Source organism: Parambassis ranga, chromosome 5 (assembly GCF_900634625.1).
Source record: "Parambassis ranga chromosome 5, fParRan2.1, whole genome shotgun sequence".
NCBI classification, from domain to species: Eukaryota; Metazoa; Chordata; class Actinopteri; family Ambassidae; genus Parambassis; species Parambassis ranga.
In genome coordinates this window covers 20,720,231-20,741,438 of record NC_041026.1, presented here as the reverse complement: position 1 = coordinate 20,741,438, position 21,208 = coordinate 20,720,231, and the positions used below count along the sequence as shown (strand labels likewise).

At 40.6% G+C, this 21,208-nt stretch overlaps 2 protein-coding genes across 7 annotated transcripts; both read left to right on the top strand.

Annotated features, from left to right (window-relative positions):
• Window position 1: 1 nt before the first annotated feature.
• Window positions 2-5,924, top strand: vamp3 (vesicle-associated membrane protein 3 (cellubrevin)). Its single transcript, XM_028407186.1, has 5 exons — window positions 2-105; window positions 2,051-2,129; window positions 3,320-3,478; window positions 3,611-3,662; window positions 4,280-5,924. Coding segments are annotated over exons 1-5 (309 nt in total). The 5' UTR covers window positions 2-103; the 3' UTR covers window positions 4,297-5,924.
• A 1,221-nt stretch (window positions 5,925-7,145) lies between these two features.
• per3 (period circadian clock 3) lies at window positions 7,146-20,002 on the top strand. 6 transcript variants are annotated; one of them, XM_028407145.1, is made up of 23 exons: window positions 7,146-7,316; window positions 10,086-10,185; window positions 10,339-10,754; window positions 11,418-11,575; window positions 11,678-11,796; window positions 12,038-12,236; window positions 12,516-12,567; window positions 12,787-12,935; window positions 13,086-13,164; window positions 13,241-13,347; window positions 13,534-13,690; window positions 13,797-13,905; window positions 14,020-14,148; window positions 14,252-14,360; window positions 14,490-14,601; window positions 14,686-14,819; window positions 14,925-15,089; window positions 15,242-15,493; window positions 15,580-16,436; window positions 16,527-16,719; window positions 18,072-18,258; window positions 18,408-18,558; window positions 18,642-20,002. In XM_028407145.1, the coding sequence occupies exons 3-23, from the start codon at window positions 10,471-10,473 to the stop codon at window positions 18,762-18,764; spliced, it is 3,825 nt and encodes a 1,274-aa protein (XP_028262946.1). In that variant the 5' UTR covers window positions 7,146-7,316; window positions 10,086-10,185; window positions 10,339-10,470; the 3' UTR covers window positions 18,765-20,002. The 6 variants fall into 6 exon arrangements, with proteins under 6 accessions (XP_028262946.1, XP_028262944.1, XP_028262948.1 ...); XM_028407143.1 differs by having other exon boundaries at window positions 14,925-15,140; XM_028407147.1 differs by having other exon boundaries at window positions 11,415-11,575; window positions 14,928-15,089.
• The last annotated feature ends 1,206 nt before the right edge of the window (window positions 20,003-21,208 follow it).

Here is a 21,208-nt window from a genome sequence, read left to right as displayed (position 1 = left end):
GCATTGAATGCGTCGAAATCGACGGCACTAACTGTTACGGCTTGACACTGAGCTAACAGACAAGAAACAGCGGCCGTATCGTTCAGATAAACATCACCTCAAAATGTAAGTATCTTATGTTTTTATCTAACGTAATCCAAAGTTAAAACTTTGTCTAACATATAGGCTTTCCGGGTTGGTTGTAGAGACGCCATCAAGGAAAACAACGCCCAAAACTTTGCTACTAGTCAGCAACAAGTGCTAGTTCTTTAGCTCGTTTTCGGGCGTTAGCTGGCTAAGCTAGCGGTAGCATTTAAACTTTTTAACCTCATCCACCGAAAAGTATGACATTGGCGCTAGTTAAATTGATATGTTGTATTAGAGCAAGCGATATATTACATGCTTTTATAACAGCGATATATTTATATCAGTAAGCCGTATGTTAGCTCTGCGCTCTTTAGTTAGAACCTACCATTTCCTTCCTCCGGGGTTTTCTGTTTGGATGGCCTAGCTACAGTCTAGCTACGTGTTTAGGTTCATCTGAAAATGTGACAAAAATAAAATCGCTAAATGTCTTTGAAACTTTGCAGCTGTAGCCAAAAAAGTAGATAGTGTTGGTAAAACACAAACAGAAGTAAGAACTTAAGATAAGGAAATACAGTGAAATGCTTTGTTTGTTAGTAAGGCAACAGTTGTATACCAGATAAGAAAGTAATTAAAGTGCTACAGCTAAGATTGAATTATGATTTCTATTTATAATGTACTGTGTAAAAGGTGTAGAAGGTAATGATATAATAATAGAGAGAGATACACAAGCAAAATGATACTTTTCCTTAACTTTTCCCTCTTCCCGTTTCTCATCCACATATCCACTGTTCTCTACCAAAACACCTGGCCTTTGTACAGTATGCACAAGTAGCTGGGTGTTCCAGGACTAGTTACAGGACTGATCAAATATGTACAGAACTTAATAACATCACACTGTGTGGTGTGAATTTTGGCCAGTAGTGTCTTGGTGTGTGGGTATTTTGTGGTTTCAGCCTAACATCCTTAATGATTGATGGTTCCACACTGATCTCCTAGCACAGAACCATAAACTGTTGTGCACTCTTATAAAGTAATATTATGCAAATTGGGATAAATTGAACTGCAAGTAAATTCTTACTCCTTTAAGATTTCACTTAGAAAGGAAATAATGATCTTATATATTATCTCTTCACACATTTGTATATGCTCAGGTGTGTTAAACTAGCTCCACTTCAATATTTCAGGGAAATTCTTGCATTTTGATGGGATGTTCAGCATATAACTTTTGCTTGCACTGTGTATGTTTACATGCACACTAATGGGTCAGACATACTGTATATTCTACTTAGATTTTGTTTAAAATATTAAAATTATTTTGGAATACTTTACTGTGACCTGACGGCACACTCTTATCTGTAATGAAACATTTCCACTGCACTGTCATGATTTTTTTCTTGTTGAAAAGGCTTCAAAATGTACTGATTTAGAAATACACAAATATTTCTCATGTTATTTTATTTTGTGCACAAAACAAAATGATTTTCCAAAACTTAAAAAATGTCAGAATTATTTTGGTAATAGTCAATTGTGCATCCTTTTTGTTTGATAACAGATTGAAGTTGCTTAATGTAGTTTTCAGCAGTTTCTCCTGAGGAATCCTTTGATGAATCTCTCAAGGGCTTTTACGCAGGCCAGTCACATTCTCTTCTTTCTCCAAAGACAGCTTCTTCAGATATTTAACTCTGCCTTGTTCTGACTTATGATGTCAAGAGAATCAAGAATCTTTATTGTCACTATGCAAGGCACAATAAAATTTTGCTCAGCAGCTCTTGGCTTGGGAACACAGTTGGACACATAATGACACATGATAAAAGAGAGACATGCGTATACCTGGATAAATATAAAATCGAATAAAGAATAAAACACAGTCAAGTATTATTATATCATGATTTGATACAATGGTGATACTTTATTTTTTTTGTGATTCGTAATAGAGTTTTTGCTAAATCTTTAAGGAGGCTATTATTGTTTTTCCCTTCATCAGGTCGGCCCCTCCTCCAGAAGGTTCTGCTGCAGCATCAAGCAACAGGCGCTTGCAACAGACTCAGGCCCAAGTGGATGAGGTATGTGTTACTACTGAATTTTGGCATCTAATTAAAGTCCCAAACCTTATTTATATTCAAATGGATATTGATAATTATTCAAAGAATAGATCTTCAAAAATGTAAGGTTGAAGTTCTGTTTAAGTTTGAAGACGTGTGTGTATTTTCTTTTTCCAAGAGTTCAAAACTAAGAGTGGTGAAATGTCTTTAAAACAAAATGAGTCCAGTTGCCTCGATTTAAACTTTTAGAAATGACTATGACCTGGATAAATGAGAGCATCCTCATACGTGTGTGTGTATTTATTCATCCTCTCGCATATCTTGTTTTTCCATTGAACGCCGATTTATCTTTCCTCTCTCTTGAGCTGGTCTGTGCGACTCCCTGTTTCTTGATGTCTGTCTTGCACAGACACTTGCATAACCCTTGGCAGCATTGACAGGATTCACCACAATGTGGAGTCAGTTGCTCTCTAATGCTCTACTTTCACATGTCGGTTCACATGCGAGAGGACATTCAATGGAAGCCATTTCTTCTCCAGTTTTGAGAAAATAAATTCAGAACCATGTCTTGAAAGCCAAAACAACAAATGCTGCCAAGTCTCCCACTTAATCTGCTTGACTGTTTTCTCTCTCTCTCTCTCTCTCTGTTCTCCCCTTAAGGTTAGCCCCTCCTAGTACTTTAACCTTAGTGTGTCACACAGAGTATCCAATTGGATGCCAGAGGTTTACATAATCATTGCCTCCCTGGTTATGTAAGCCTTGCATGGGCCTACACACTCCACCCTGCCACTGTGTCTGAGAGGCGTGGCAACAGTTGGGTTTGTGGATCAGTGGAACATATGGGCCAGAGCAGTCACAGGATGATACTGTGTGTATGCATATGCATGTCTGTGTGAATGTGAATTCTGTTAATAAACTAATGTACAATGTGATTTGTTTTACTTTGTAAAATGTGATCTCCCTTGATCAGTTGATTCATAACAATGAGGATACAAAACACTTGAAGCAGTGATGACATCATACTGTCTGCAGTAAATCATGCCTTGCTGGTCCTATTTTTGACTTGTCATTAGATCTATATAATTAATGATTGAATGAATGATGATTGAATTCAAAGGTCAAGTTGACACTCATTGAGGTCTTTTTAGTTTAGTTATTTAGTTTAGTTTAGTTAACTAAATGTTCTTTTTTTCCTTGTGTATTTTGAATAGGTTGTGGATATCATGCGTGTTAATGTGGATAAAGTCCTGGAACGTGATTCAAAGCTGTCTGAACTGGATGACAGAGCAGATGCATTACAGGCTGGAGCCTCCCAGTTTGAGACCAGTGCAGCTAAGCTGAAAAGGAAGTACTGGTGGAAGAACTGCAAGGTGGCTAAACACAGTTTTTGCCCTGAATAACATACTGTCATTTATACTATATATTACACTGGTAAATGAACAATAAAGAGAACTGAAGTGGCATTAAATAACACACGCTTCACTGTACATTTACCCTTTCAGATGTGGGCAATCCTGATAGCTGTGATAGTGATCATCATCATCATCATTATAAGTGAGTACCAAGCCTGTGGGTATAAAAAAAATTAGAAGTTTGCTGTTTTAAAGAGAAAATAAAACTGATTGTAGTTAGCATACTCGCTGTCAAGATGGATTATTCATCTAAAAAATAACATGTTTAACACATTGCCATCTATTATAATAATTAAACATTTCTTTACACGTTTTTCAGCATGTATAGTGCTATCTTGTCCTACCGTTTACATAGTGGTCACACAAGAGGCTAGTTTTTACCTAATAGGAGGGTTCTCTTATTTCATCGCTTAAGAGCCAAACCACGAAAGTGGGACACTCATTTCCTGGTTGAAATTCATTGATACATCAAGCACCGATATGTATGCAATCTCACTTGTAGCTTTGTGCTTGTTGTGAAAGCTGCCATTGCTTTTATTTTTCAGCACCATAGTCTATCTTTAGTTATGCTAACAACAGCCAGTGTTTCATTTACTTATTAAAAGCTGGTGTCATGATGACTATTTTGACAGATTTCTATATTAAAGAGACTTAACTTTAATGACAGTGTCTAAAATAGTGCACCTAACTTTTGGCAATTTAAAAGACTTTCTTTGGTAAAACAAACACGTTTTCAAAACGTTTCTACTTCATTTACAGTTTGGAGTTACTCGTAAAACACCAACAGAATGAGGAGGAGGAGTGGAGGAAACAATGAAGAGGAGAAGTGGAGCAATGTGCATAATCCGTGTCTTGGAGGAAGAATTCACGTGATTACTGGCTACTGAGCTCCACATTTTCCCCTCTACGGGGGTCTTCATTCCTTGTCCTGGATTGCCTTCTGTGTTTGTGTGTGTGGGTGTGTTTGCATAATGTGCCTGAGTAAAGGATTGTCAGTTTTACCCTGTAGCAGTACATCATCCAGGACACCAGTAAACATGTCATAAAATGCCATTCCACATACCAAAGAAATCAAAAATTTATAGACAGAAATATTTTGATAAGAAAATTTACATAAGCGCAGAAAACGTATAACTCATCCACGACTGACAAAGCACACACACATACACACATTCCAACCTCAAGACTAGAAGTGAAGAATATATTTGTTCATTCTCCTCAATTTATATTTACATTTTTATGTTTTATTAATATCCACAGCTTTTGTGTGCCAAGTGAAGCGCCTTTGAGGATATGCTGTTGTGTGTTAGGTTAGATTGTACAGTTATCCTACATATCACAGAGGAGATGCCCTTTTTGCTGTTCAGAGTGTAAGACCAGTATTTCAAATGGCTTGTGAATAATAGGATCCATTGCCTTATTTTTTATGCACATTAAACATTACGTTTCAGTTTGAACCAAACAAGTAACCTACTGTTGAACCACCTGAACAAACCTCTTTGTCCTTCATGTAGTGTGCAGTTAGAGCTAGTATGAGGTTGTATTTAGAAGTGCCTGTATACTAAGACCAACAGCCTTACTTCCTAAAAGTGCAAGTTAAAAAAAGAACAAACATGTCTCAGTCTAAGTTAGGTGCTCTCAAGCCAGAAACATGTCCTTGGAGAAACATTAAAGCACAACAATGTAGTTTTACACCAATGCCTCAATATGTTTCTCCACTGGAGAACAGCCAGAAACACCGCCATACCTTACATGTGCCAGTCAATGAAAGTAGCGCCTTCTCAAAGCTCTTACTGTCCAACAAATACTGAGCTGTGTGTATCAATGATTTTAATATAATCTTTAGTAATTCTTCTGTTTAGTCACACTGGCATTTCTTTCAGGTAAAAGTACTTCTCACATGTGATACTTCATTTCTTTTAGCTTAACTGTTCAAACAATTTAGAGACTGTATTTTTTGTTGTAATGTGACTGAGTGTTAAAAAGATTGGGTGGGCCATGGCGTCGTTCTGTCTGCTCTACCAACACTGGATTTGGAATTACTTTGTATATTAATTCTCTCTGTGTGGCAGTAGTAATAATAGTAGTAATAGCAATGATTAACTGTTTGGTTTTCACAATGTATGCATGATACATTAACACTAACACCAGTATGGGCTTTGTAGTAATTTTTAGCATATTTAAACTTGCCAAACTGTAGCCATGAAGGAAATTTGAAAATGCTTTTACTGGCCAGCCTTTTGTCACAGATGGAATTGTTATTGTCCTTTTCTATTCACACAGAGGTTTCAGAGCTTAATTTCCAAGCCTTGCTATTTACCTGGGAATGTATGTGGAAATAAGTGCAATTCTACTCTGTGGCCCTACATGCCTTTTGCTTGAATAAGAATTGATTTAACTTAAATCAATGGCTCCTGATTTTTTTATGTTTTTTTAGAGAGGAGATTTCAGCTCTTATTTCAGCCTGACAGATAGCCCTAGTCCAGTGATATGGCAAAATGAAACGGCATCGGATACAGCAATACTTCAGTAATGAGAAGTCCAGTGACCGTCAGCTGGTCGTCATCAAGCTAAAAACTTTACATGGAGGAGCGGGCTGTCTGCTGTATTGCCACCACCATGCGATAGCCTCAGTGGCTCTTAACAGGCTCTTTAGCCCAGTGGGATGCAGTCCAAGTCAACATTTCACAACAAAGCAGCCCCATGTTATGTTAAGCATATATTACTATTTTCTTTGCTACTGTCACCATTTATAATTATGTCTAGTAGAAAGCTAGATTTGCACAGTTCTATTCCCCATTAATGACAATTCTCTTAACACAGGAGAGGTACCTGGGCAACATGTGCTCTTATTACAGCTGTTGTGGAAAACAGCTCACTTTTTGTAGTCCTATGATGAGGCTTGAGACACGACTCAAAGTTAGAGGCTCCCAAAAAATGGATTAAACTGTAGTAAAAACAGTTTTCACATACGTTCATTCACTTTGAAGGATGTCTTTGTTTTGATGCACCACAAACTACAGCCTCCCAAATAACCATAAATAAAAATCGAACATTATCTATTCATTGTATGATGGTTGTGTTACATGAAGAACTCCACTCAGTGGTTCTCAACTGCTTTAATCCATGTAATACAGACCATGTAATCTATCAAAATAGATCGTCTCTCCCACTCTTAATACAGCTTGGATTACTTTGATGTTATTATGATTTTATCCAGTGATCACGAGAAACATAGCACAGCTCTTTCCCCATAGATGGTTCTCTTAACAGCCGTTTGATTAAAAAATATTACATATTAGATCATGGCTGACCACTGGCAACAATTCAGCTATACAGTAAAGTCACAATTGCTTATAAATACAACAAGAGGTGTGCACTGCACCTGCTGCACCATGCAGCGGTTCTATTCATTCACCCAGTAGTAGAGGCGTGGATGCAGCGGGCTTGCGCAGTCTGGTTCGTGCTTGTTGTCCCTCTGTTGTGTAACATGGAGATCCACGTGAAAAGCCAGCAAGCTTTGACAGACCGCCTCGTTGGACACGCCCGCTCTCTGACACCCTGTCCAATCAAACGACAAATGCAAAATTCTTCAGTCCAATCATCGTGCAGTGGGCGGGGTTACTCCTCGCCGGGCTCACGTTGCACGAATGTGCCGAGCGCTTCGGAATGGATGACGATTTGGCTACGTGACTGGGACATTGTTGAAAAAATACTTCTGATACGACCTATCGATCAGTCAAGAACACCTTCAACGTTTGGATATTAAAGCTAAGACACACGTGGAGTCAAAAAGGTAAATATTGCATTAGTACACCGATGAGTTGATTTGTCGTTAGCAAGTTGGCTAAACTAGCTAACCACCTCACCCTCGGCAGCAGCCAGAGCGAACAGTGAATGTAAACAAATAAAATGCATTCGTTGACTAGCATTCTTTAGGCCACTTGTACAATCCTAAATAGTGTACCTGGAATTTTTCCTCCTCCAAAAAGGGAAGCCCTACTTGGCCGTACCCACTGCTCAGTAGTGTCTATTGCTAAAATGTTAGCATGATAACATGTCTGCCATAACTCAGAGCACTGCAGCTAACGAGTTTCACTGGATTTTCTATCTGGACAATAACAAACTGTAGCTGTTGTACCGACACGCTTACAGTGGAACACTAAAACAAGTGCAACCCTCAAACTTGCTTTACACTATTACATTAAATTTTACTGTTTGCCTAAAAACACCTCTGGCCTTGCTGTTTTGTTAGATTTACTAATCCATGCATATGATATTAATCTTATAATGTCCCTCGTATTTTATATCTGAACAAATGTGTTGTGTTTTACAGAAAAGTACTTAGTAATAGATCAAAGTTGTGATGTAGTAGTGGCTTTCTTAATCTGTGGTGAGGTTACTGGGTTCATATGGGGAGGGGGCAGTGAACCGTCAGAGTGTCAGGTTTGTTTTGAGTAGAAGCAGGTCGTAGGCTCTTATTGAAGTCTGACTTTTTTTTTCTCCCTTGTTGATAAAATCTTGGAAAACTGGTATTAGTCTTGAGTTGATGTCCCTGTTTCTGTAGATATTTTGTGTTTATTGAACTGTTGTCACATCTTGACTTCTGAGGTGACCTATATACTGTATATGCAGCAAATTCACCACTTAAACTCTGTCTGTAATGTATGTGCTTTAACTCTGAACATATTTAAGGGTTAAATTGAATCTGTGTCTAGGCCACATTTATGTGATTCTAGTCCATGAATGCATGTTATATAATAAAGAATTTCATAACCAAATATTTGGGCTGTACCTATCACCCTACCAATATTTTACTTCTTTAGCTGAATTAATTTGTGGGCATGTTTGCAATATTTAATTTCACCAGAGATGTTTAAAGTCAGTTGAGTATATAGGAGGATACACAGTTAAAGTGACTTGTGGTACTACATATTGGGAAACAGGTCACTTTTTGTAGTGTTAGTCCTATTATTAATGAAACATGGCCTGAGATAATACCCTCACATGACAGTTTGTTAGCTACATATGGCTGCCAAATAAAGGGAATATACTGTTGCTAAAAGGGTTTTGAACAGGTGGTGATTCAAATGTTTAGCAGGATACTTGTGTTTTGATGCACCACAGTCTACATCCTTGAAAATGTCTATGTATAAAAAAATTAAACTTAACTTTTCATTGTAGAATTGTTGTATTACAATGCCTTAATTTGAACTTAAGCTGACATTGTCAGTCACATTGTCACATTGTCATGGAACTGAATGTTCTGAATAAAAGCCCAAACACACTTTCACCTGAGTAGTGGAAAAGAAAAGTGCAGATCAGCAGTCTGGCTCAGGTTTGATTGCGTGCTATATAATTAAGGCAAGGCCAGAGCACATGATGATTTGTTTATGTGTAAGCACATGTATCAAGCAGTAGCGTTAGCACTTAGAGCAAGTAAAAGCATGATCATTTATGGTCTTTGAATTGAGTGAACTGCTTATGTAATCCTGCAGTGACAACCTGAGGAAGGACGCATGATAGTTCTTCCAGGCTTGTGTTCTTGAAATCCTTAAAAGCCTGTGTGCTTTTTAGATTGTGTTTTTCTAGTTGCTATGCATGTGGTGGCAGCTGCAGTTTGTGTGTGGTTATTACTCATTTTAAAATCACAGAAAAGAGTTGGCACAAGGAGGTCAGGAATCAAATTTTTCTTTGTCATGTTAGGTTTCTTAAAAAATACAAAAAAACATAATCACAAATTAAAAATCTAATACAGACTTTATCCAACCAAGCATTACATTACTATTGTGTTATTGATAGTGTGTTGACAGATTTCTACCTGGTCTTGGTAGTGCTGATGGGTAAAATGTACCGATGTTGGATGATGGGAATGAGTCATAAAGCAGTGAGTCAGTTTAATGGTCAGACAGTCCAGTGGTATTAGATAACAAGGCAGATTGTGTTTGTTTGTTCATAGCGTGAAATGAACAACATTGTCCTGTTGCACTGAACATCTTACTTGTTTATATTTGGGAACATGGAGCCTAGTGTCAGAAGCTATTTCCCCAAACAGCACTTGGCATATGTTTAAAGCAATTTCAAATTCTTATGTTTGATATCATACCAGAATTGTAAATGTCCACATGTAGTGCAGCAATCATTTTTTATGTGAATTACACAATTTCTTGCATTGGCAATGTGGCAATATTGTTCCAGTGTGCAGTAAGTTGGGAGGACATTTTGCTGTCTGTTTTTGAGACACGTTTAACCAGCAGGATTCCTGAAAATAAATGATGTAATATCACATATTTAGTTACTTCAAAAATAGGATGAGAAAAATACATACGAGTCATATGAAACTGGTGGAAACTGAAAAACTCAGCATTTGGATCTGTGAAGGCACAAACAGCAATACCTTTTAGCAGAGCCAAATAGATTCTGACATTTCATGGAAAAAAACTGTTTAGCCCATATCTAAGACTAAGAGCTTCTTTATAGTTCTGATATATCATGGCACAGAAATGAATCATGATGCCTTTGCAGGAGTATGAGCAAGTTGCTAACTTGATGATTACTCTTCCAGGTGTCCAAGATCTCTGGTTTCCACTTCTACACTCACATGCTGACTGCTACTGCTTTAGAGAAATTAATCAGCCTCACATATTCTACAGTAAAAGATAAAGGTACAGTACCAAAACCAGTTTAATTTCTGCCTTAGCACTGTACACTAGATTGACAGTTGATCCTTAAGCTGAAAAATGATAGGTGCATGGTATATACAAATTAAGTCATGTAGACTTTATACTTACATAATTTTGTTTTCTTCTATTTTTCAGAGCTGGACCATTGCAGCCAACTTGTAGCACCGTCTGAATCAAACAACTTTATTGTTACCATATGGAACCCATTCCCTCTGTTGAACATATGAAGACCCTTCCTTTCCACTGTACCTGGACAAAGTACTATTGATGTGTGACCAAAGTGTGGCGATGCCTGGGTGTTATAGCGGGCCGGATGGGGAGGAACCTGCATTACTGTCAGCCACAGAGAATGGAGGTAAGACGAGAGCTTCACCAAGGCAGCAGGAGAGCCAGCTGGAGTCTGATCACCTCCAGGCAGACGAGAATGGAGCTTCAGGTGGAGAAGTGGGGCAGGAAGATGAGGAGATGACTAGTGGTTCACATGACCTCTCTTCCTCAGCCAATCACAGCCCTGGGAGTGCTTTAGGATCCACCTCAGCTTCCACTAAGAGGTATGTAAGGGACACATCATAACACTGTGAGCTAAGTTGCTGTTATGTCTCATCATTTAAAAAAAGTTTCTAACCTCCATGCAGCATATCATATCAATGACTTTACATTGTAATTGATGTCAATGACTCTACAGAGGCAGTTTGGCTATCATCATATCTGATCTGAAACTCTTTTGAGTTTAATGCCTCAAAAGAAAAACCTTACAGTGTTACAACATTTTTGCAATCACCTTAGTGAAAACTATGACATTTCCAAAACAACACAGAGCTAAGAATATAATCCACAATTTAATAATCTGTTTCCTTTCTGTTTTCCTAACAGCACAGGGTAAACTTTGACTTCTTTCCTGTCACATGTTTATTGTGGGAATCCAGAGCTTTTTTTTGGCCTGAACAGCAGCCTTATTAATACAAGTTCAGAATGCAAACTTTGTTTACCATGTTTTATTTCCTGACAACAATATTAATGAATGCTTACAAAGGAAAGGTTAAAAAAAACAGTTCCTGTTATATGTCATCAATTACATAATTGCTGGCAGTATATAATAGCATCGTCATGTACTACATGTACTGTATTTATGTCTTATTCATGTATGTGTAGTGTGTGTATTTGTGTACACATGACCAAGATATCTTCATTTTTATGGTGTCTGTATGTAGCAGTGAGCATGCAGATGGTGGCAAAGAGCAGGCCCACAAAGAGGTGATGATCACCGTAGCTGAGATGAAAAAGCGGCTTCCTTCAAACAAACGAAGCCGTAGCAAAGCCAGCACTGTGGAGGCCTTACATTATGCGCTCACCTGTGTGAAGCAAGTACAAGGTAAGCTCACAAGACAACTGTAAATGTAGAATTAGCAGTATTTTTAAGCTGGGTTTTTTTTGCTGTTGTTACAAAGCTGCATGTTTCTGTTGTCATCTGTAGCCAATTGTGAATACTACAAACTGCTGATGCGAAACGGACAGGATGAAAAGAGAGATGCCACCAGTTGCACCCTGGAAGAGCTGGAGAGAGTCACCTCTGAACACACTCTTAAAAATACGGTACACAAATGCACAGACACACTGACATGCACAATTGTTTTTAAGGCATTAAGTACAGCTATCTTAAAGAAGCAAACACACTTGCATGCATATGTACATATAAACACTTACGTTTGCCTCACGCCTGAGCGGGTGTGTGAGTGTATGTGTGTTTACTGCTTTTGTGTGTGTGTGTGACTTGGCTTGCCTGTGTGCGTGTCTTTCTACATGTATGTGCGTACGTCTCTGTGTCTGTGTGTAGGATTCGTTTGTGGTGGTTTTCTCGCTGTCGAGTGGCCGTGTGCTGTATGCGTCGGAGCAGGCTCCCAGCATTCTCTGCTGCAAGAGGAAGTTTCTGGAGTCCACCAAGTTTGTGGAGCTGCTTTTCCACCAGGACGTTAACGTCTTCTATTCACACACGGCACAGCCACATTTGCCACCGTGGAGCAATTCACACACAGGTTTATATTATTATTTATTTTCCTTTAGTAATTATTTGCTATTAAAATCTCTTTCCCTTATATTTAATTCATTTAATGTGATTTCCTTTATTTGTACATTTTATGTCAAATTACAGTTTACTTTGTGAACCCTTAAAGCAATATAGGTATAAGATATTTTTAGTTCTGTTTCGAGTTGTTTGTACAGAATTGTGTCTCATTGAATTTTTTTGTTCAGCACAAACATAAAAGATCCAAAAAACAGGCATATAATTAAATTATCTGTTTTTGTATCTACAGCAGGAGTTCTGTTTGACTGTGCCCAAGTCAAGTCCTTCTTCTGCAGAATCAGGTCAGCATTTTCCACAAATTACAGAATATATCCTTTTATATTCCATTACATTCTTAAAATTATTTTTTTTATTACTTGCATTACTAATGTTTTCCAGTAGGTGTCAGTGAAGCCCAACTAAATCATTAATATATACACATGACTGCAGCATCATTTCTTTCAAAACATTGAATAGCTTGTTTTTACGTGTGATCATTAATATTTGTCAATATGTTTTAGGGGCGGAAAGGACCGTGATGGTGAGATGCGTTACAATCCGTTTCGAATAACGCCATATCTGCTGAAGGTGCAGGGAACAGGGAGCAGCGGGGAGGAGGAGGAGCCGTGCTGCCTGGCACTGGCAGAACGCATCATCTCTGGATATGAGGGTATGGCCATCATCATCACAAATTCTGCACAACTCAACCTACCTTGAACAGTAAAAAGTAAACAATACAGTAATATCCCTTACAATATACAGCACAAGAGAACCCTATGTTACTGCATAGTCCTCATGTTTATACAATTTGTTCATGCAGCACCTCGAATCCCTATGGACAAGCGGATCTTCACTACAACACACTCCCCTGGCTGTGTGTTCCTGGAGGTTGATGACAGGTCCTTACACACACCAGCATCTGCTATAATAAAGCAAAGAAAAAATAGTTGACAAAGCCAATTATACTGTCCGCAGGGCGGTGCCTTTGCTAGGATACCTTCCACAGGATCTGATTGGCACATCATTGCTGACCTGCATTCACCCAGATGACCGTCCTCTTATGCTGTCTATGCACCGTAAAGGTAAATATTTGAGGAGGATGAAGTCTTTGCATAATTTCAGATACTAAATTTTTATTCCTGCTTGAAATAATCTGTGTGACAATCAAACACTAAAACAGCTGAGCTGAAACAGACATACTAACCTGGAGCGCCTGACACACTTACATTTTTCAAAGGGTTTATTAAATCTCTCCCTGTCTTGCATAGTGTTGAAGTATGCAGGCCAGCCTCCATTTGAGCACTCTCCAGTGCGCCTCTGCTGTCAGAATGGAGACTACATCACCTTGGACACCAGCTGGTCCAGCTTCATCAATCCTTGGAGCCGCAAAGTGGCCTTCATCATTGGACGGCACAAAGTCAGGACGTAAGTGGCGAATACATGCTTGCAGGGTAAAGAAATTGAGGGTTTTCATTATTAAACGAGCTGATAATAAAGATGGCATCATTTTTGCTGTTATTTCACTTTGTAGGAGCCCTCTGAATGAGGATGTGTTTGCTGCTCGGACAAAGGAAGATATTCCAGTAATGCACGAGGAAATAAAAGATCTCCAAGCAAAAATATACAAGCTTTTCCTGCAGGTGATTATTCATTACTAAAAAATCTAAAAATAACAGGATCGCTTAACTTGGAAGAACATTCTAGAATTGTTGTTGAATTGAGCAACTTTGTGTCTTTGTGTCTCTTGTCCACAGCCCGTCCACAACAATGGTTCCAGTGGTTATGGCAGTTTGGGAAGTAATGGCTCTCATGAACATTACATCAGCGTAGCTTCTTCAAGTGACAGCAATGGCAACTTGTGGGAGGATTCACACCGGGAGCCGGTGAGACCACTGTGAAACTACTAGCCAGAAAGCCAGTTGTGGTACTGTTCTTTAACTCTGTGAAAGTTAATCATGCTGTTGCATTGTGTGTTTGTTTTTGCAGATGACTTTGCAGCAGATCTGTGCTGATGTGAACAGAGTGAAGACTTGGGGTCAGCAGGCATATCTGGATTCCAGCCACAAAGTTGCTCTTCCTGGCAAACCGGCTGCAGGTAATACATCACATACTATATCATTGTATAACACATGAAAACAAGATTAATTTAGTTACCTTAAATATTAATAAAACAAATAATAAAATATTAATATTTGTTATATTAACTGTCCTTTTATTTCCCCAGCACCTCTGCCTCCTGCAGTCTCCAACCCTGGGGTCAGAGATCACGAAGAAAGCAGGAAGCAAACACACATTCCCTCCTATCAGCAAATCAACTGTGTGGACAACATCATCAGGTGTGTTGCTGCACATACACATTCTTTTCATTATGCAGCACTTAATTGCTTTCAAATTATTTACTCTTTGTCTTTATATTCTAGATATTTGGAGAGCTGTACAGGTCCAGCATTGAAGCGTAAAAATGAATCTCATTCCTTGGCTTCTTCCTCATCCTCTACCTCAGAAGATGACAAGCCCACTGGAACCACTGATGCGGCTCAGGCCAGTTCAGATGGTAAAAACACACACACAGAGCATAACGCACTAATTTAGTTTGTCATAAACTGTAGAATTTCCCACAAAAAGATGCTCATCTTAAATTTTCCCCCTTTCTTTCCAGTAGTGGTGCTAGACAGCGAGATGTCAGTGAGTCCTACAGCTGCGGCTGTAGTCGGGGCACCTCTAACAGACATCACCATGTCCACCAAGGCTATGAGCGTTGTCTCAGTCACCAGCCAGTGCTCGTACAGCAGTACTATTGTCCATGTGCCACAGCCTGAGTCAGGTACAGAAAGAGATCCCTATAGCAGTCGGTCAGATCATGTGAATTACTCAGGTCAGCTCTATCTATCCTGTTAGTATTGTATTATGAGCAGCTTTAATATTTTTGGATATTCATGGAGAAAATACTTACTGTTAACGTCTTGCTTTCTACAGAGGCCACAGCACTAGAAGACGCCCCAATGGGCAGTGAGCCTGCTGATGCTACTCCAGCACCTGCCCGTCCTGCCCCTAGCCCTGCCACGGAGGAACGAAGGTTTGTAGGTCTCACTAAGGAGGTGCTGTCTGCTCACACACAGAAGGAGGAGCAAGAGTATGTGGACCGATTCCGCCATCGTATCCTTCAGAGCCCCTACAGCTCCTACCTGCAGCTGGACAACAGCTCTATGGCTCACTCCCACCACCCAGGTATGCACACTTCTGTTTATGAAGTTTTTTATGGGATACTTAGTGCACCTACAATCAGACACAATCTGTGGTTTCTCTTACCATAGGAGACTACCTACATCCAGTGAGTGCTGGTGGTTGGAATCGTTCTCGAAGAGGAAAGCCTAGGCACAAGCGACCCAAACCTCAGGGTTCGTCAGACAGCTATGCCTCACCACCTGGCCCTCCTTGCCGTGTCCCTCACTCTTCCTGGCCCTCCTCAGAATCCTCCCAACCCCAGATTGGTGCACCCTTCAACCAAGCATCCCCACTCCAGGTGCCATTCTTTTCTGCCATGGGGAAACCTGGCCCAGAGCACCAGCCCAGACCACAACAGCTACCTGGAGCTGCTCCTGCAGTGCTGCAGCCTCCTGACCAGCTCACCTACAACTACAACATCATGCAGTCCACTCAGGGTGTGTCAGGCATGCAACAAATCCAGATGGAGCCCATTCATAATCCACAGAATATCCAGAACTTTCACAACCTGCAGCCCATGGCTTCAGCCCAGACCTTTAATCCTTACATGGGTCCTGTCATGGCTGTCATCCTGCCCAACTATCCAACTTTCACTCCAGGTTACCCGTCCATCTTCCCACCATCTGCTCCCTCTTTACTGCCACAGGCTCCCATCACCATGACAGGTTATGCTCCTGCCAGTATACCTTTCCAGGCTCCTTTCCAGGCCCAGCCTGCCCCCCACACTCAGACACCCCCTGGCTTTCTGCTTTGCTCACCAAAAGCCAGCTCTTCTGTTGGTGAAGAGGAGGAGGCAGCTGGGCCTCGGGCTTTATTCTCCAGCTCTCGCTCCAGTTCTCCACTACAGCTCAACCTACTGCAGGAGGAACTGCCTAAGCCTAGTGAAGGGCAGGGCAGCACAGGGCACAACCACCCTGAGAGCCTCCATGAACAACATGTCAATGAGGTAAGTGCGATTGCCTATGAGCCTACACCATATGTCTCATGCTTAACCAGTGAATATTGATAAAATTTGCGTGTCTTTGCGTTTGGTCAGGGCGATGCCCCCAGTGAGTCTGGCAACCATGATGCCCAGTCAACATCCAGTGAGCTGCTTGACCTGCTACTGCAGGAGGATGCTAGGTCAGGGACTGGCTCAAACGCCTCAGGATCTGGATCAGGAGAGTCTGGAGGGTCTCTAGGATCTGGATCAGGCTCAGGCTCCAATGGAACATCCACCTCACACACTGGTAAGAAAATAAACAAACAATGCACATACTAACAGTCTGCATATTATTAGTTTGTCTTATGTTTTGCCTCTATACAAGGTAGGGGTGGGCGATATGGCAAAAAATTTATATCACGATTCTTTAATGATAAAATCACGATCTCGATTTTATCACGATTTGTTTTTACATTGACACTAATTTGCATGTTTCTGTGTAAATGACTTCAGGTAGCCTACTCAAAAAAAAAACTATCAGTAGATTTTAAAGGCAAACAACATGCACTCAGTATTAGTTTTCAATAAACATGAAAATTTAAATAACAATTACAGAACAAAATAAAGTTTTATTTCAAATAGGTTAAAAGGAAGACTAATGTAGTTCTGTAAAGTATTATTCAACAGTCATTTAAACAGACTGAAGTGTGCCTCCTAAGGTTAAACAATAAATACAGTATTGAGACTTAAGTAACTCTTAAAGTTCAATGTGATTTAGAACAAATGATCAAACTTTAATGGGAATCATATCTAAGGACAAACGGAGCTGCTGCTGTCAGCTATGTCCACTGTTTACTAGAGTCCTCATATGGAGCCTCTTCATCAAATGCCTGCGTTATTGTTTTGGTGACATCATTAGCTGTTGCCTCTGTCTGCATCTGATGTACACATGGGGCCCTCCCACTGCACACACACATACGCACACACAGGTTTAGAAGAGCTGCTGACGGCACAACAGCAGCGAACCTGAATATAACGAGCTGGTAATGTTCAGAGAGGTGGGCGCGTACGTGCTCGTAGCATTATAATACATTCGTATACACGCGGCCCTTCCACCGCGACACACGTCGCGCGCGCGCACACACACACACACACACACACAGGCTTAGAACACGCGCCGCCGCTGCCGGCAGAAACAGTACCGAACATAACGGTGGAGTTTGTTTTTAGGGGCCAGTTCTCCGTTCTCTTTTCGTTTTCAGCTGTAGCTTCCTAACAGGGAGGCTGTCATTGGTTGGTCAGGTTCACATTAAGCGCACTGAGAGTTGGCCGAGGAAAAAAACTCATGCGTCTGCGCGAACATAGAACTGCAATTAATAGAACGTGCTCTATGGACGATAAAACGATCTCTCCGTTCTGGTAGATCGCCGATACGTTCAAATCCTTCACGATCATTTATCGTCAAATCGCACACCCCTAATACAAGGTGAATGTTTTTAGTACAAACGGTAGACTTCTTAATGTTAGATCACATTGAAATGAGTAACACTATTAAAGCAGGCAAGGGATTTGAGAACAAAGCAAGGCAGAGTTGCATCAGCTTCACTTTATTGCAGTGTTAAATTAAGTGACTGATGCAGAGCTATCTATGTATAACAGGCAGCAGCAACAGCAGCAAGTACTTTGCCAGCAATGATTCTTCAGACACATCACGAAAAGCTCGTAAGAGCCAGGAGACCCCTGCAGAACACCAACACAGCTTTGACACGCGGGTGGAGAACTCCCTGTGGAGCATGATCCAGCACACGCCTGAGCGTGTCATGATGACATACCAGATCCGCACCAGGTATCTGAGCACCCCTTCCATTTCTGTTCCACACATGACAAACAATTATAAATATAGATTTGACTTAGTTAAGGTGAATCTTTGTCCACATGTTTCTCATGCATTTCTCATTTTCACTGTGATATACTGTAACTTGTTTTTACCTATAGGGACCAGAATGAGGTGTTGGCAGAGGACAGGGAGAAGCTTCGTGTGCTTCAGCCCCTTCAACCCTGGTTCACCCAGGAGCAAAGAGAGGAGCTGGCTGAGGTTCATCCATGGATTCAGCATCACACCATCCCCCAGGAAATAGACACACAGGTAACACACTGGAAACTTTACCTTCATTTTAAATGTGTTCCTCTTTGAGCTCATATGATCAAATATTTTTCTGTGTCTGGCAGGGCTGTGTAAACTGCACCTCAGGTGCTGGCCTGGCCCACTCCCCACACCCACCTGTCCCAGACAGCTCATCACCTCTTGAGAGCCCTCAGCAGGACTCAGTTGAACCTGGGGGTGACACTTAGGGGATCCAAAACAGCCGTCCTATCCCGCATCTTGCATCTCATCTGACCAGTGTGGAGGAGTGGATTCCTTTGCTTAAGTCTAAAGTCAAACATTTTGTAAAGATAACAGAGGCTGGACCGGGCCCAAAGGAACACAGTAGGCGAGAGATGGGCATTTTATTAGCATTTTCTCTCAGTCAACTTCATGTTCTTTATCGGACCATGAAAATGATACCTCTCTTCTTTTTGTGTTAATAGAGCCCCTGGAGGGGTTTAGGTTATATTTAAGACTGTCCAGATCATTTGGCACCATGAGCCACCAGGTGCTCAGTATATGAGGAGTGTCTTTTGGTTGCTGCCCCTGAACATGAGCACTGTGTACACACCCTCTTTGGGAAAAGAGGTGTGACCGTCAGTGATGACCCAGTTTGAGTGATAGAACACACACCAGGCTCTTGAAGAGTACAGGATGTACAGTACGTGTACCACAACTCCTTCAGTGACATTGTGACATACTGTACTATGATTGACACATGGTAGACTTTTTATGATGGACATTAAGACAAAGACACATTTGCTGCTCGGTTTATAAAGTTTAGATTCAGATCTAACTTGTTTTCGGAGGGAGTGTACTCTTTTATTCCATAGGTTGGTTTCCTCTTTTCTGGATGTTATTTTGATCATTTGAATTGAAATTTGCGCCGCATTACAAATCCAACCCATTGCTCAATTTTCTGTGTAGCAAATCCTTTCTCAACCCTGTATCTATATATGTCTGGTCATCACTCTACAGTACCCGTAGCTTACCTCTAATTGTAAACACCTATGTGGCCCTAAGATGCCCACTGCTCTTGTGTTAACTCACTAAATGAATCTCCTCTTAGAGTCCTTAGCTGTCCGATTGACTGTGTGTGTGTGTGAAGGAGAGGCCAAGGGGAACTGACCGACCTATTGTAATCCTGTGAATGTTGTCACTCTTCTTGTACTGGATTCAGATTGCAGGTGAGCGTGTGAATGCGTACAAGTGTGTGTGGTGGCTGACTCGGCTGCTTCCTTCGATACAGTTGTCCAACAGTGCAAAACACCAGACCACCAGGGTTTTCTACCGTTTTTAGATTGAAAGTATATTATAGTACCATGTATTTTGTAGAAAATGTACACAAAACAAACTTCACAAAGTGTATAAAAAGCCATTTGTCTTGAATTCAGGGACTGTTTATTTGTGACACAAAGGAATGAATAAATGAACTATGACCTAACATGTACTGTGTCATAATCGCACAAAAATGTCTAATAACTACATGGCACCTGCAGGTTATACATCCCTACTGTATCAGGTAAGTGCAGTGTGCACAACAAAAAAAACAGGATCTTCAGATTTTCTACATTATGATTTCACAAGCAGTTCAATGCAGCACCACAATAGTAAAATTTGGCATGAGGCATGTTTGAGCAAAGTGCTAACCTCAAGTGGCTTAAAATGCTATTGTCATTTTATCTGATGAAATAGTCGGTGAAAAAAAATCACCTTCCAGTCACCATGGTGTCATTTTTTTCTCTTTCCACAGTGCCCACCTGAAAATAACTTAATGAGTAAAAAAGATATAAATAACAGCAGAGGCGTGGGAAGTAGTGGTGATGCAGCACCCCCTGGTGGCGAAGCTTTAAAAATGCATGACAGTAAAACTAAATTTCTGTTGTTTCTGTTCCGCGACCTTTTGTATGTCATGTTTGGGCTGTGGGATGAAGAAAGGGCTCATTTCAGTAAATTGTTTTATTATGTCATCATTATGTGTATTGGCCAATCAGATTTGTCTTCTTGACGCATTTGTGATTCAACCTATAGCATGGGTGCACAAACTAACAAATTGTCGCAGTTCATCTCTGCGCATTTGTCGTGCAGGCCCAGATGGTAGTTGCTGTGTGATGCTATGATCATTGCTTGCCTTGCATGATGGTTTATGTTACCCCCTAATATATTGAAATATTAGGCTACCTGCCTTATGATGAAAGCCATGATTGCATTTTTGTTATCTGCATGGTTTTATAACACACTTCTTGCTGTAGTCTGTGAGGCCTACATGCTGGGTTATGTGACTCCTGTCGCCCTGCAGGCATTTGATGTGATTGGCACTTTTCAAAAATGAGTTTGTCAGTAAAAAACATTTGAAAATGTTCATTCTTCGTGCAACACTAAATTTTCAACAGGACTGGCCTCCTACTGTTCTGTGTACAATTTTGACTGTGGACAACATCCCAGGGTGGGTACTGAGGGACTGTGCACACCAGCTGTCTGAGGTGCTGACAGACATCTCCCTGTCACTGGCATCTGCCCCCACCTGCCTAAAGACTGCCACCACTGTCCCCGTCCCTAAGTGCTTCAGAGTGCCTGAATGACTATCGACCCATAGCCCATAAGTGCTTCAGGAGGCTGGTCATGGTCCACATCAAAGACTTCATCGACG